The sequence below is a fragment of the Pelophylax lessonae genome (assembly GCF_965119305.1).
Source record: "Pelophylax lessonae genome assembly, chromosome: 9".
Lineage (NCBI taxonomy): Eukaryota > Metazoa > Chordata > Amphibia > Anura > Ranidae > Pelophylax > Pelophylax lessonae.
Window position 1 is genome coordinate 247,920,633 of NC_138776.1, and position 14,655 is coordinate 247,935,287.

At 43.5% G+C, this 14,655-nt stretch overlaps 2 protein-coding genes across 2 annotated transcripts in view; one reads left to right on the forward strand and one right to left on the reverse strand.

Moving 5' to 3' along the window:
* LOC309564357 (uncharacterized protein) overlaps positions 1–14,655 on the reverse strand; it is a 1,447,080-nt gene that overhangs the window by 955,805 nt on the left and 476,620 nt on the right. The window lies entirely within an intron of this gene.
* Positions 1–14,655, forward strand: part of LOC309562703 (uncharacterized protein) — a 42,045-nt gene that overhangs the window by 3,013 nt on the left and 24,377 nt on the right. Inside the window, exons 3-4 of the mRNA XM_082266988.1 lie at positions 2,454–2,547; positions 13,948–14,045. Coding sequence (XP_082123114.1) covers positions 2,454–2,547; positions 13,948–14,045 — 192 coding nt within the window. The remainder of the gene's footprint in view (positions 1–2,453; positions 2,548–13,947; positions 14,046–14,655) is intronic.

A 14,655-nucleotide genomic window follows, 5' to 3' on the forward strand; every position in this document is an offset into this window, starting at 1 on the left:
GGTAAAAAAAATCCAAATAAGTGTATATTGATTGGTTTGCACAAAAGTTATTGCATCTACAAACTAGGGAAATTTAAAAATCTAAATTTTTTAACATTTTAGGTCAATTTGTTTTCTGCTACATATTTTTGGTAAAAAAAATCCCAATAAGTGTATATTGTTTTGCGCAAAAGTTATTGCATCTACAAACTAGGGAAAAGATTTATATCATGTTTATTTATTTATTTTATTAGTAATGGCGGCGATCAGCGATTTTTAGCGGGACTGAGACATTGCAGCAGACAGATCGGACCCCAACTGACATTTTTTACACTTTTGGGGGGACCAGTGACATTACTACAGTAATCAGTGCTATACATATGCACTGTAACTGTAATAATGACACTGGCAGGGATAGGGTTAACACCAGGGGCGATAAAAGGGTTAAATGTGTCCCTAGGGGGTGCTTTCTAACTGTGGGGGGATGTATTTACTGAATGAACGCAGGGACCTGTGTTCCTAAATAAGAGGAACACAGGATCCCTGTGTTCAGAACACAGGATCCCTGTGTTCATTACTGACAGAGCAGAGGTATGCCGTGTTTACAGCGGCAGATTGCCGTTCTGTTTCCACGGGGAGCGATCGCGGGTGCCCGGTGGCAATCGCAGGCTGTCAGACCCGTTGATTGGCTCCCCCTGTGGCGAATGGGCGCCCCCCCCCCTCGCGGTCCCGCGAAGCAACGTACAGTTTTGTCACTTCACGGGACAGAGCTGACCTGCCGCAGTATAGTAACTGCTGGCGGTAGGCAAGTGGTTAACTTTGTTGTCTGGCTATGGATCTATGTTTATCCCAAGCATGTTTGAAGCCATTTACTGTTGACTGTCTCACTACCTCTGAAGGTAGTTTATTCCAAGCAACAACTACCCTTTCAGTAAATTATTTTCTTTCTCTTTTCTAACTTTCTTCCTGTTAGTTTAAGGTCATGTCCCCGTCTTCTTGATTTTGGTTTCATATTAAAAAAACAGCCTTCCTGAACCTTATTCACCCTCTTGATGTATTTAACCACTTCCCCCTAGGACGACGTCATATGACGTCGTAAACTTTGCGGGGGTATACCGGGATGATGCCTCTAGCTAGAGGCATCATCCCGGTACCGTTGTTTGAAGCCGACGGTCGGCTTTCTGTCGGTACCGAGCGATGCGGCTCGGGAGCCGCTCGATCGTTACCCTGGGGGGCGGGAGGGGACGTCCCCCCCCTCCCGCCGCCTTCCGCGGCTTTTACCGGGGCTCCCGTCCCACCGGGAGCCCCGAGCACCCAGCCGGCGCGTCCGCCGGCTGGATGGAGTCCCGATGAATGCCGGAAACGGCATCGATCGGGTCTCCGATGACGTAACCCGGAGGCGACGTCCATGACGTCACATCCGGGTTAGTGTGCTGCAAAACGGCGCCAAATTTGAAAAACGGCTGTATGCAAAAACGCCGTTTTCGGCGTTTTGCATACAGGGAAGTGTAGTGGAGGGGTCGAGGGTCTTTTAGACCCTCGATCCCTCCATAAAGTGTACCTGTCACTGCATATTGCTGTCACAAGGGATGTTTACATTGCTTGTGACAGCAATAAAAGTGATCAGATTTTTTTTTTTTTTTTTTAAAAACTGTAATAAAGTTAAAAAAATAAATAAAATAAATGGGAAAAAAAAAAAAAAAAATGTAGCCGCCCCGATCACCGTTAGCTCGCGCACAAAAAAAAACGTATACGGAAGTCGAGCCGCGAATGAAATCGCTGTTCAAACCACACATGTGAGGTATCGCCGCGATCGCCAGAGCGTGAGCAATAATTTAAAAAAAAGAGCTACACTCTAACTCTAAACTGGTAACCATTAAATAAATTTAAAGTGTCGCCTATTGAGAACTCTATTGACCGTAGTTTGTCGCCATCCCACAGGGGGGCGCAATTTTAAACCGTAACATGTTGGGTATCTATTTACTTGGCATGACATCATCTTTCACAATATACAAAAAAAATAGGCTAACTTTACTGTTTAGTATTTTTTAAATGCAGTGAAATTTTATTTTTCGCAAAAAAATGGCGTTTTAAAGACCGCTGCGCAAATACCGCGTGACAAAAAATATTGCAATGGCCGCCATTTTATTCTCAAGAGTCTTTGCTAAAAAAATATATATAATGTTTGGGGGTTCTAAGTAGTTTTCTAGGAAAAAATACTGGTTTTAACTTGTAAACACAAAGTGTCCGAAATAGGCCTGGTATGGAAGTGGTTAAAGGTTTTAATCAAGTCTCCCCTTTTTCCTTCTTTCCTCCAGACTGTACATATTAAGTTCCTGAAGTCTCCCCCGATACGTTTTTACCCCTAAAATCTTTCACTATTTTTGTTACTCATCTCTGGACTCGATCTATCTTAATACTATAATGTAAGACTGTGTAAGATAATGTAGCATTTGCATTTTTGTGTTATTTAGGGTAAAAATCTGATTCATGTTAAAGAGGAAGCAGAAGAGATGTTTGTGACAAGTGATGAGCACTGGAAGGAGGGAAAAGGGGAGATCAGTACAGGTAAGAGAAAATACAACTTCTTGTTAGAGGACGCATTTTATGTGCATTTTTCTTGCGGCTGATCTAGCTCTGCTCAACACAATGAGGCAACCTGAACAGAAGCCTAGGGCCTGGTGAACATTTAGGGGGCTCAGCTGCAAGCTTCTGAGCTCTGGTAATCCAATGGGATAATGGAGTGAGTCAAAGCTGTGCATCCGGCTTTTACGTCACAAGGGAGAATGTACTTGTAGGCAGTTAGTGTCTGATGGGGCCTGGCCAGTACAGACAGTGCAAATTGGACAGACTATGTACAGTGGGTACGGAAAGTATTCAGACCCCCTTTAATTTTTCACTCTTTGTTATATTGCAGCCATTTGCTAAAATCATTTAGGTTCATTCTTCTTTCTCATGAATGTACACATAGCACCCCATACTGACAGAAAAACACAGAATTGTTGACATTGTTGCAGATTTATTAAAAAAGAAAAACTGAAATATCACATGGTCCTAAGTATTCAGACCCTTTGCTGTGACACTCATATATTTAACTCAGGTGCTTTCCATTTCTTCTGATCATCCTTGAGATGGTTCTACACCTTCATTTGAGTCCAGCTGTGTTTGATTATACTGATTGGACTTGATTAGGAAAGCCACACACCTGTCTATATAAGACCTTCCAGATCACAATGCATGTCAGAGCAAATGAGAATCATGAGGTCAAAGGAACTGCCTGAGGAGCTCAGAGACAGAATTGTGGCAAGGCACAGATCTGGCCAAGGTTACAAAAAGATTTCTGCTGCACTTAAGGTTCCTAAGAGCACAGTGGCCTCCATAATCCTCAAATGGAAGATGTTTGGGACGACCAGAACCCTTCCTAGAGCTGGCCGTCCGGCCAAACTGAGCTATCGGGGGAGAAGAGCCCTGGTGAGAGAGGTAAAGAAGAACCCAAAGATCACTGTGGCTGAGCTCCAGAGATGCAGTCAGGAGATGGGAGAAAGTTGTAGAAAGTCAACCATCACTGCAGCCCTCCACCAGTCGGGGCTTTATGGCAGAGTGGCCCGACGGAAGCCTCTCCTCAGTGTAAGACACATGAAAGCCCGCATGGAGTTTGCTAAAAAACACCTGAAGAACTCCAAGATGGTGAGAAATAAGATTCTCTGGTCTGATGAGACCAAAATAGAACTTTTTGGCCTTAATTCTAAGCGGTATGTGTAGAGAAAACCAGGCACTGCTCATCACCCGTCCAATACAGTCCCAACAGTGAAGCATGGTGGTGGCAGCATCATGCTGTGGGGGTGTTTTTCAGCTGCAGGGACAGGACGACTGGTTGCAATCGAGGGAAAGATGAATGCATCCAAGTACAGGGATATCCTGGACAAAAACCTTCTCCAGAGTGCTCTGGACCTCAGACTGGGCCGAAGGTTTACCTTCCAACAAGACAATGACCCTAAGCACACAGCTAAAATAACGAAGGAGTGGCTTCACAACAACTCCGTGACTGTTCTTGAATGGCCCAGCCAGAGCCCTGACTTAAACCCAATTGAGCATCTCTGGAGAGACCTAAAATGGCTGTCCACCAACGTTTACCATCCAACCTGACAGAACTGGAGAGGATCTGCAAGGAGGAATGGCAGAGGATCCCCAAATCCAGGTGTGAAAGACTTGTTGCATCTTTCCCAAAAAAGACTCCTGGCTGTATTAGATGAAAAGGGGGCTTCTACTAAATACTGAGCAAAGGGTCTGAATACTTAGGACCATGTGATATTTCAGTTTTTCTTTTTTAATAAATCTGCAACAATGTCAACAATTCTGTGTTTTTCTGTCAGTATGGGGTGCTATGTGTACATTCATGAGGAAGAAGAATGAACCTAAATGATTTTAGCAAATGGCTGCAATATAACAAAGAGTGAAAGATTTAAGGGGGTCTGAATACTTTCCGTACCCACTGTACATTTTGCAATCCTTTTCAATTGGGCTGGGAGCAAAGCAGATACCTTGCTTAGGTCCAAGTTCTGCCTGATACCGTTACTGGTGATGAATGGCTTTCAAATTAAAGCCAGCCATGGATGGTCTGAATCCCGGCCAGTTTGGCAGGGAATATACCCAAGGCGATCCATGGATCGACTTGAGTACAACAAGGGGGGTTAGTCCTCAACAAAGTCCAAAAAGAAGGTGCCACATCCTGTATATGCGTACAAAGAGAAAGGGTATCCCCTAAAGCAGTGGTCCTCAGGGCCCACTAACAGGCCAGATTTTAAGTATTACCTTGGGGAGATGCAGATTGGAGTCCTGCAATCACTGAGCAGCAAATTATATCACCTGGGATGGATTTCAGTTATCTTGCAAACCTGGCCTGTTAGTGGGTCCTGAGGACCAGAGTTGAGGACCACTGCCCTAAAGGGTTGGGACTTTTTCAGTCACGCACAGTCAAAAAAAGTATGGAAGAAAAAAAGTTATATGATAAACTTTTATTATACAAAAAATATGACATAAAATAGACAGTTACAATCTGAAGGAGCAAACAGTTCTGACTTGCTCCTTCAGATTGTAACTTTGTCTATTTTATGTCATATTTTTTGTATAATAAAAGTTTATCATTTTTATATAACTTTTTTTCTTCCATACTTTTTTGACTGTGTGCGTGCCTGAAAAGTTCCAACCCTTTAGGGGATACCCTTTCTCTTTGACTTGAGTACAACCAGCATGTCAGATTACTGCCAGCAGCTATAGCTGCTAGCAATGATTACTATGAGTTCTCCCGGTATGGATGACTCCCCGAGCCCCCCACGCCAATAGCTCAGCGGAAGAGATTCTCCCATCAACACTGCGTTGATAGGGGAATCTAGCGATGTTCTTTCCTGCAACCCAATTCCACTATCTATTTCTTCAACCTTCAAACTTTTGGTCCTCTAAAAATTAAGATGCCATGCTTCTTATCCCGAGACTCATAGCCTTCACAAGACTCGCAGACTTTTAGGCACCTTCTGATAAACTCCACAGACACGACGTGGTTCTGCACTCCGTACTTTATTTTCTCCAACACACTAACTAAACAGGAAGGGGAAATACATCATAGAATAGGAGGGAACACTGAAAAAGATGCAGTAACCGAAATGACCACAAGATGGCAGTATATTAAACAACTATATCCCTTGTACATGAAGTTAACACCTTCCCCCTGGATTTCAGGGGATCCCAATTACTGCTGCTGTGTCCTGCTGATATGCTACATGCAACTATCACAGAGCTGGTTTCATCTTTCTGAGAAAGGATTAGCTGTAGAGTTGCCCCCCTGTAGACATTGGATCAATTTGACCTACAGCTGATAGTATAGTGCCTTGAAAAAGTATTCATACCCCTTGAAATTTTCCACATTTTGTCATGTTTCAACCAAACACGTAAATGTATTTTATTGGGATTTTATGTGATAGATCAACACAAAGCAGCACATAATTGTGGAATGGAAGGAAAATGATAAATGGTTATCAAAATTACAAATAAATATGTGCAAAGTGTGGCGTGTATTTGTAGTCAGCCCTCCCTGAGTCAATACTTTGTAGAACCGCCTTTCCCTGCAATTACAGCTGAGAGTCTTTTTGGGGATGTCTCTACCAGCTTTGCACATCTAGAGAGGGACATTTTTGGCCATTCTTCTTTGCGAAATAGCTCAAGCTCTGTCAGATTGGATGGAGAGCGTCTGTGAACAGCAATTTTCAGGTCTTGACACAGATTCTCAGTTGGATTTAGGTCTGGACTGTGACTGGGCCATTCTAACACATGAATATGCTTTGATGTAAACCATTCCATTGTAGCTCTGGCCTGACCTCTGGAAGGTGAACATCTGCCCCAGTCTCAGGTCTTTTGCAGACTATAACAGATTTTCTTCTAAGATTGCCCTGTATTTGGTTCCATCCATCTTCACATCAACCCTGACCAGCTTCCCTGTCCCTGCTGAAGAAAAGCATCCCCAGAACATGATGGTGCCACCACCATGTTTCACAGTGGGGATGGTGTGTTCAGGGTGATGTGTAGTGTTAGTTTTCCGTCACACATAGAGTTTTGCTTTTAGGTCAAAAAGTTCAATTTTGGTCTCATCTGACCAGATCACCTTCTTCTACATGTTTGCTGTGTCCCCCACATGGCTTCTCGCAAAATGCAAACAGGACTTCTTATGGCTTTCTTCCACCAATGGCTTTCTTCTTGTCACTCTTCCATAAAGGGCAGATTTGTGGAGCGCACGACTAATAGTTGTCCTGTGGACAGATTCTCCCACCTAAGCTGTGGATCTCTGCAGCTCCTCCAGAGTTACCATGAGCCTCTTGGCCGCTTCTCTGATGAATGCTTTCCTTGCCCGGTCTGTCAGTTTAGGTGGACGGCCATGTCTTGGTAGGTTTACAGTTGTGCCATACTCTTTCCATTTTCAGATGACGTATTGAACAGCGCTCCGTGAGATGTTCAAAGCTTGGGGTATTTTTTTCATAACCTAACCCTGCTTTAAACTTCTCCACAACGTTATCCCTGACCTGTCTGGTGTGTTTCTTGGTATTCATAATGCTGTTTGTTCACTAAGGTTCTCTAACCAACCTCTGAGGACTTCACAGAACAGCTGTATTTATACTGAGATTAAATTACACACAGGTGAACTCTATTTACTAATTAGGTGACTTCTGAAGGCGATTGGTTCCACTAGATTTTAGTTAGGGGTATCGGAGTAAAGGGGCTGAATACAAATGCACGCTAGGGCTGGGCGATATGGCTGAAAACTGTATCACAATATCAGTGTTTCATATCGGTCGATATCGATATATATTGATATTTTTTATTACCCATTTAAAATAAGGACCCTAGGGTGAGAATGCAGGGCGGCGGGCATGGTGCAGGAGAATGCAGGGTACTGGCATGGTGCAGGAGAATGCAGGGCACTGGCATGGTGCAGGAGAATGCAGGGCACTGGCATGGTGGAGGAGAATGCAGGGCACTGGCATGGTGCAGGAGAATGCAGGGTGACTGGCATGGTGCAGGAGAATGCAGGGTGACTGGCATGGTACAGGAGAATGCAGGGCACTGGCATGGTACAGGAGAATGCAGGGTGACTGGCATGGTACAGGAGAATGCAGGGCACTGGCATGGTACAGAAGAATGCAGGGTACTGGCATGGTACAAGAGGATCCGGGGTTGTGGGCATACTACAGGAGATGCAGTGCTGTGGGCATGGTACAGGTAGACCATGCCCGCAGCACTGCATCCCTTGTAGTATGCCCGCAGCCCTGCATAACGGCAGGTAGTGAAGCTGTTTCACTTACCTGTTCCAGAGGCACCTTCGTTTTAAAAATGGCGCCGCCCGGCGCCGATACGTCATTGCGCACGCGCCTTCACCGCTCGTGTAATTTCGGCTATTCCCGGCCTCTCCCGAGCGGCGGCGGCGCGTGCGCAATGACGTGTTGGCGCCGGGCGGCGCCATTTTTAAAGTTTAAACCCGTCGGAGCGGACTTTTCGATTTATCGTTCAAGTTTTCTTATTGCTATCGAGCACGGCACTATCGCGATACATATCGGTATCGTTTTATCGCCCAGCCCTAATGCACGCCACACTTTCTACGTATTTATTTGTAAAAAATGTTGAAAACCATTTATCATTTTCCTTCCACTTCACAATTATGTGCCACTTTGTGTTGGTCTATCACATAAAATCCCAATAAAATACATTAACGTTTTTGGTTGTAACATGAGAAAATGTGAAAAATTTCATGGAGTATGAATACTTTTTTAAAGGCACTGTATATGCATTCATTTTGCTCTCTGTGTGACTGCAGTGTTTAGTTCTCTGTGATTACACAGTAGACAGGGGAGTATTGATTGCTACAGTTTGGAGTTCTGCATTATAGGTGCATTAGGCAGGTACCTCCAGGATCAATTTATACAGGCTTTATGATTCCCCAGAAGACCAGAACTCTATTGGTCAGTTATTTATACAGCGTCCTGGTCAATAATTTACCAACCCCAGCACTTTTGCATAGACTAGTAAAGCTGTCCATTTGATATAGCAATCAATAGTAAGGTGTAAGAGAAAACTATTTCATTATGGTACATACACAAATACAGATCTTTGCCCAAGGGACTTTAATGAGTCACACCTCAAAAAAAGAAAAGGAAAAGATCTAAAATAACCAGAAAAATGTATTAGTCCGAACCAACATACCATTAAAAACATCCCGTCACATAAAGTTACTAGTAAACAGTGCACAAGAGCCATTAGAGTTGTAAACATTGCGTCAAGATTGATAATCTGTGCTGATTTTCTCTTTCTCTACGCGTTTCAGCGAGATAAAAAAAAAATGCTTCCTTAAGAGAAGCACAGAGGAAGATCTGAAGATACAAACAGATTAAATTAACCGCTTGCCGACCGCCGCAAGTAAATTACTGCGGCGGTCAGCCCCTACCAGGCAGAGTGACGTTAATTAACGTCACTAGCCTGGGAGGGTCTGGGGAGCGAGCGCGCGCCCGCGGAGGCGCGCTCCCGCGTGGTCACGGACCCCCCCGCGCGTGTGACCAGCGGACCCGATGTCCGCCGGTCACTCTGCGATCGTCGGGGGAGAGGGAGAATGTCAGGCAGCTTGTGTAAACAAGCCACCTGTCATTCTCCTCGGTGTAAAAACACTGATCAGACGGATCTAGTATGTAGATCCGTTGATCAGTGTCCTTACACCTCAAGCCACAGCCAATCACAGTAGAAAGCACGCCCCTAGGGACACACACAGCTCCTCCCTCCCAAATAAAGTTAACCCCTTCACTACCAGTGTATTTTTACAGTAACAGTGCAAATATATATAGCACTGATTACTGTAGAAATATCACTGGTAGCCCCAAAAGTGTCAAAAATGTCAGTCAAGGGTCCGATCTGTCCGCCGCAATGTCGCAGTACCGCAAAAAAAATCGCAGATCGCCGCCATTACGCGTTAAAAAAAAAAACAACAAAAATGACAAAAATCTTTCCCTTTGTTAGTAAACCCGATAACTTTTGCGCAAACCAATCAAAATACGCTTTTTGCAATTTTTTTTACCAAACATAGGTAGGATAAAACAAATTGGCCGAAAATGTTAAAAAATTTTGATTTTTACATTTTTTTTGGGGGGAATTTCATATAAAAAAAATGTGAAAAATATTGTTATTTTTGCAAAATTTACGCTCTTTTTTTTGTTTATAGCGCAAAAAGTAAAAATCGCACAGGTGATCAAATACCACCAAAAGAAAGCTCTGTTTGTGGGAAAAAAAGGACGTCAAATTCGTTTAGGTACAGCGTCGCACGACTGCGCAATTGTCCGTTAAAGTCACGCAGTGCCGAATCGCAAAATACCCCCTGGTCGTTTAGCAGGAAAATCCTCCGGGGCTTAAGTGGTTAAAAAAAAAAAGGAAAATCCCACAGTCCAGACTTACATTTTAGCTATTTGAAGGAGAACTCCAGATATAAGCAATAAAAAATGGATAGATATAGTGAAATCTCTCGCGCTAATATATTATGTGAAATAACAAAACTTGGATGTGAAAAATCATACGTGAAAATACCATATTATAAACTGCAGCCGCTTCGAATTAAAATAAAATTGTATCAAAATAGCGAACAGGCCGCGTAAAAGAAGAACATCAAGCAGCGCAAATACTATATAAATAAATAAATAGAATAAATACAAATAAATAGGTGTCTCAAAAAATATTTAAATAAATACATATGTCATGGAAGTCCAAAAAATGATAAATATTGCACAGTTCCGTTAAAAGAAGTTCTTAGTGTAGTTTATCATCCACTGCCATGGATCCCGTGAATAAAGAATTGATTCCATCAACATAAATTCTACCACCAGTGTGACATCCAACACCACTTCCAACAGGTGGCCACTCCCCACAAAAATTTGCCCCCCCCCCCCATTTACATTGTATGGGCAATAGGGCTGTAAGAATAAACGGTGACAGATTCCTCTAGATATATGAAACTCCCTTGTCTTTTTCCTCTATAAATGGCTCCTCTGCTGCCACTTCCACCAATATCTCCTCAATGCTTCCTCCCTGTGCTCACTATTTTGATACAATAAAGAATGGATAACCAAATGCACTTGATAGTGTAAATATAACTCAATATATAGACCTTGCCGGAGTTGTGTGTGTGTGTGTTGGGGGGAAGAAGGGACACCAAAAGGAGGCAGTGGACAAATCTAGTACAGATCCTGAAACTAAACCATAGCCTAGTAAGTCATCAGCCCGGAAAGAGGGAACCAATCAATCAGAACACCTGAGTATACCCTGATAAGGAAGGAGGAAAAACCACATGCAAAGTGAGTGGGATATAATCAGCAGAAGTGCATAATAACTATACAATTACTTGATAAAGACAAGGTCCATATACATATGGCACTTTTCCACTGCAAGTACCGGCTCGTACCGGCTCGGCTCTACTCGGCCCTGCTTGGCCCGGTTTGCTTTTCCACTGCTGGTACCGCATGGTATAGTGTCGGAACGGTTCAGTACGGTACGGTATAGGTTTGCTTTTCCACTAAAGTAGTACTAAAGTTAAGTGGGTGGGATAACAACGATTCTCTGACCAATCAGTGGCTAGTAGTGACTGCGTGCAAAGGATTGTGGGATATGGTACCAGTTTGGTACCTGTTGGAACCACAATCGAGTAGGTACTGTTTTTTCAGAGCCGTACCGTACCGTACCGTTCGGTTCCATGCAGTGGAAAAGCAAACCTATACTGTACCGTACCGAACCGTTCCGACCCTATACCATGCGGTACCAGCAGTGGAAAAGCACAAAAGCGTGCCGAACAGGTAGTTAAGTGGGTGGGATAACAACGGGGTGGGTGGGATTCTCTGACCAATCAGTGGCTAGTAGTGACTGCATGCAAAGGATTGTGGAATATGGTACCAGTTTGGTACCTGTTAGAACCACAATCGAGTAGGTACTGTTTTTTGAGAGCCGTACCGTACCGTTCGGTTCCATGCAGTGGAAAAGCAAACCTATACCGTACCGTACCGAACCGTTCCGACCCTATACCATGCGGTACCAGCAGTGGAAAAGCACAAAAGTGTGCCGAACCGGTACGGTTCCATGCAGTGGAAAAGCGCCAATAGATACTTTTGAATAATATATTGTAGTAATTCCCAATGGGGCTAAAATAAGTGACTGAAAGTGAAACAGTTCCCCAAGCAGTGACCACCAGTTAACAATAGGGATGGGTAAAGAGAGTATACCCAAAATATACTGCGGACCCAGAAAGCCAGGTTCATAAGTGACAACAAAAAAGGGAAAAATGCACCAGATCCAAGAAAGATACCTGCAAGTGTATTATATATTTAAGTGATAAAAAGAGAATAGTGCACTTTTAAACAAAGGTTGGCCATACATGATACAATTTTTTCTTATTCAATTTCCTTTAGATTTACCTTCAACTATGTAGTGCAAGGGCCTGCCTGACTGCGTACAAATTGAAAGTGTTTAGGTGTGACCTCATATTATATGGTTTTGGTAAATCTAAAGGAAAATTGAATAAGAAAATTGCATAATGTATGGCCAGCCTAATGCCTCGTACACACGCAACGATTGTTGGCCGTGAATTTTCGGCCAACGTCCAATCGGCCAATTGTCGGCTTGTTAGTATGATGCTTCCGACAACCGACTCCGACTTTTCGGCCGAACAAAATCTGGTGTGCAGGCTATAAAATTTTTGTTGGCCGTCAACAGAACGGCCGATTTTCCGTCAGTCAGTACAGATTTCGGCAGACAAAAATCTGATGAGCAAGACTGGGCATGCTCAGAGAAGAAAAAACACACGGAAAGTAAACCAGCACATGACATCACTTCTGAAGTTGGTTTTTGTTGGCCGAGAAAATTTGTGTGCAGTCTAGAGCACATTTCAACCAACACAACAACACTGGACAAAAGACGACCGATCGGTCGGCCGATAATCGTTGCGTGTGTACGGAGGCATAACACACCAAAAGTGCTTACTGTAGCAAGAGAGAGCAATCCACAAAAAATATTAGTGCAAAAAACAGCATATGAAGTAATAGTTACCCCGTGTCACCACCAAGACTGAACCTGCATAGCGAGATCCACTCCAAGGAATGGTGATTATACAGGGGCAGGCACTGTCTAAACCAGGGGTGGGGAACCTTTTTTCTGCCAAGGGCCATTTGGGTATTTATAAAATCATTCGGGGGCCGTACAAAATTATCAGCTTAAAAATTAGCCTGTTATATTTGGTCAAAAATTGAATCGACTCACCCCTAATGTGATGGCTGCAACTGCTTCTGTTTGGTGAGGTGTGTGATGTTAGCTTGTATTGATGATGTTGCTACTCGCAACTGGTTTTCCAGGTTTGCGTCGGTCAGTCTGGAGCGCAGTCGACTTTGTGATGGTAAGTTTTGAAAAGAACTGCTGGCGGGTAATGCTGGTGGGTATAGCTGGCTGGTACTGCTGGTGGGTACAGCTGGCTGGTACTGTTGTGGGTACTGCTGGCTCAGGCTGGTACTGCTGACTTGTACTGTGCTGTGGGTACTGCTGGCTCAGGCTGGTACTGCTGTGGGTATTGCTGATTCAGGCTGGTACTGTGCTGTAGGTACTGCCTGGGGTACTGCTGGCTCAGGCTGGTACTGTTGGCTGGTACTGTGCTGTGGGTACTGCTGGCTAGTACTGCTGGCTCAGGCTGGTATTGCTGTGGGTACTGCTGGCTGGTACTGTGCTGTAGGTACTGCTAGCTGGTACTGTTGTGGGTACTGCTGACTCTGGCTGGTACTGCTGTGGGTACTGCTGGCTCTGGCTTATACTGCTGTGAGTACTGCTGGCTCTGGCTGGTACTGCTGTGAGTACTGCTGGCTCTGGCTGGTACTGCTGGCTCTGGCTGGTAGGCGCCGCGCTGGAGGAAGAGGCGATGTTTCCTGTATTAGTCACAGACGGAGTGCATTTGATATCACTCCGCCTGTGACTCACTCAGACTGTCAGAACGGAGATACAGGAAGCATTGGCTACATTCTGACAGATCAGCTGAGAGACACAGACTCCGCTGCACGAGGGGCCGGACCAAATGACTTTGAGGGCCGCATACGGCCCCCGGAACGTAGGTTCCCCACCCCTGGTCTAAACAAACAAAAAGCCAACTTGTCCCCTCCCCTCCAGTATTACCAAGTAGGGAGGCCGCCATTGGGCTCGTGCACATAGAGAGGAGGCATGCAAGACACCCCTTGCATACCAGCTTTTGCCGTATTTTATAATGGTAATTGGTTAAGAGAAGGTTTTTTTCTCGAAAGGTAAACCAAACAGGAATGGGGAACCGTACCTACAATGTATGGTTTGATCACAGGTTCTTTTGGCATGATTGACCCTGTGCATGTTTGTAAATCTCTTGTTGACCATGTGTGTTTTCTACAGATGGATCCAGTAACAGAAATACACCAGAGAGATGCCCCAGTCCTCTGTATTCCCGGGATTACTCACAAGAACATCACAACATCCCTCAGGATGATCAGGTAGGCATAATCAAAGACACAATCATGGGTTACAGTATATAACATGACACAGTAGGGAGAAAATGTTAACTGGTAGCATAGGAAATGGGCTAATAAACCAGGATATAAAAATTGGCGCAATTGTACAAGTAAATATGTGTCCTAAAGTGACAACTGCATAACTAATTATACATATATCAATTACATAGAAAATAGAAATATTGAATACAAAAAAAGTGCACAGTGCTAAATGATAAGTGATTACAATATACAAACACAAAAAACTATATGCATGTGATCAATGATCAATCATGGATCACTATTAATTTGATTTAAATAATTTAATCTACTTTTTATGAAATATTTTTTATTTTTTTTGTTGATATTTTTATATTTTTTTTATATTGATCTTGTTACGAATTGTGGATAATTTATTTAATTTATTTATCGACATTGCACAAAATAACATTTAATATTCTGTGCGGCATTTTGCACAGATCATTCTATCAGTTTATGGTAAAAAACATTTATTGCACAATTTATTTCAACCATTGCATGTTTGATCATTGATCACATGCATATAGTTTTTTGTGTTTGTATATTGTAATCACTTATCATTTATGATGATAAA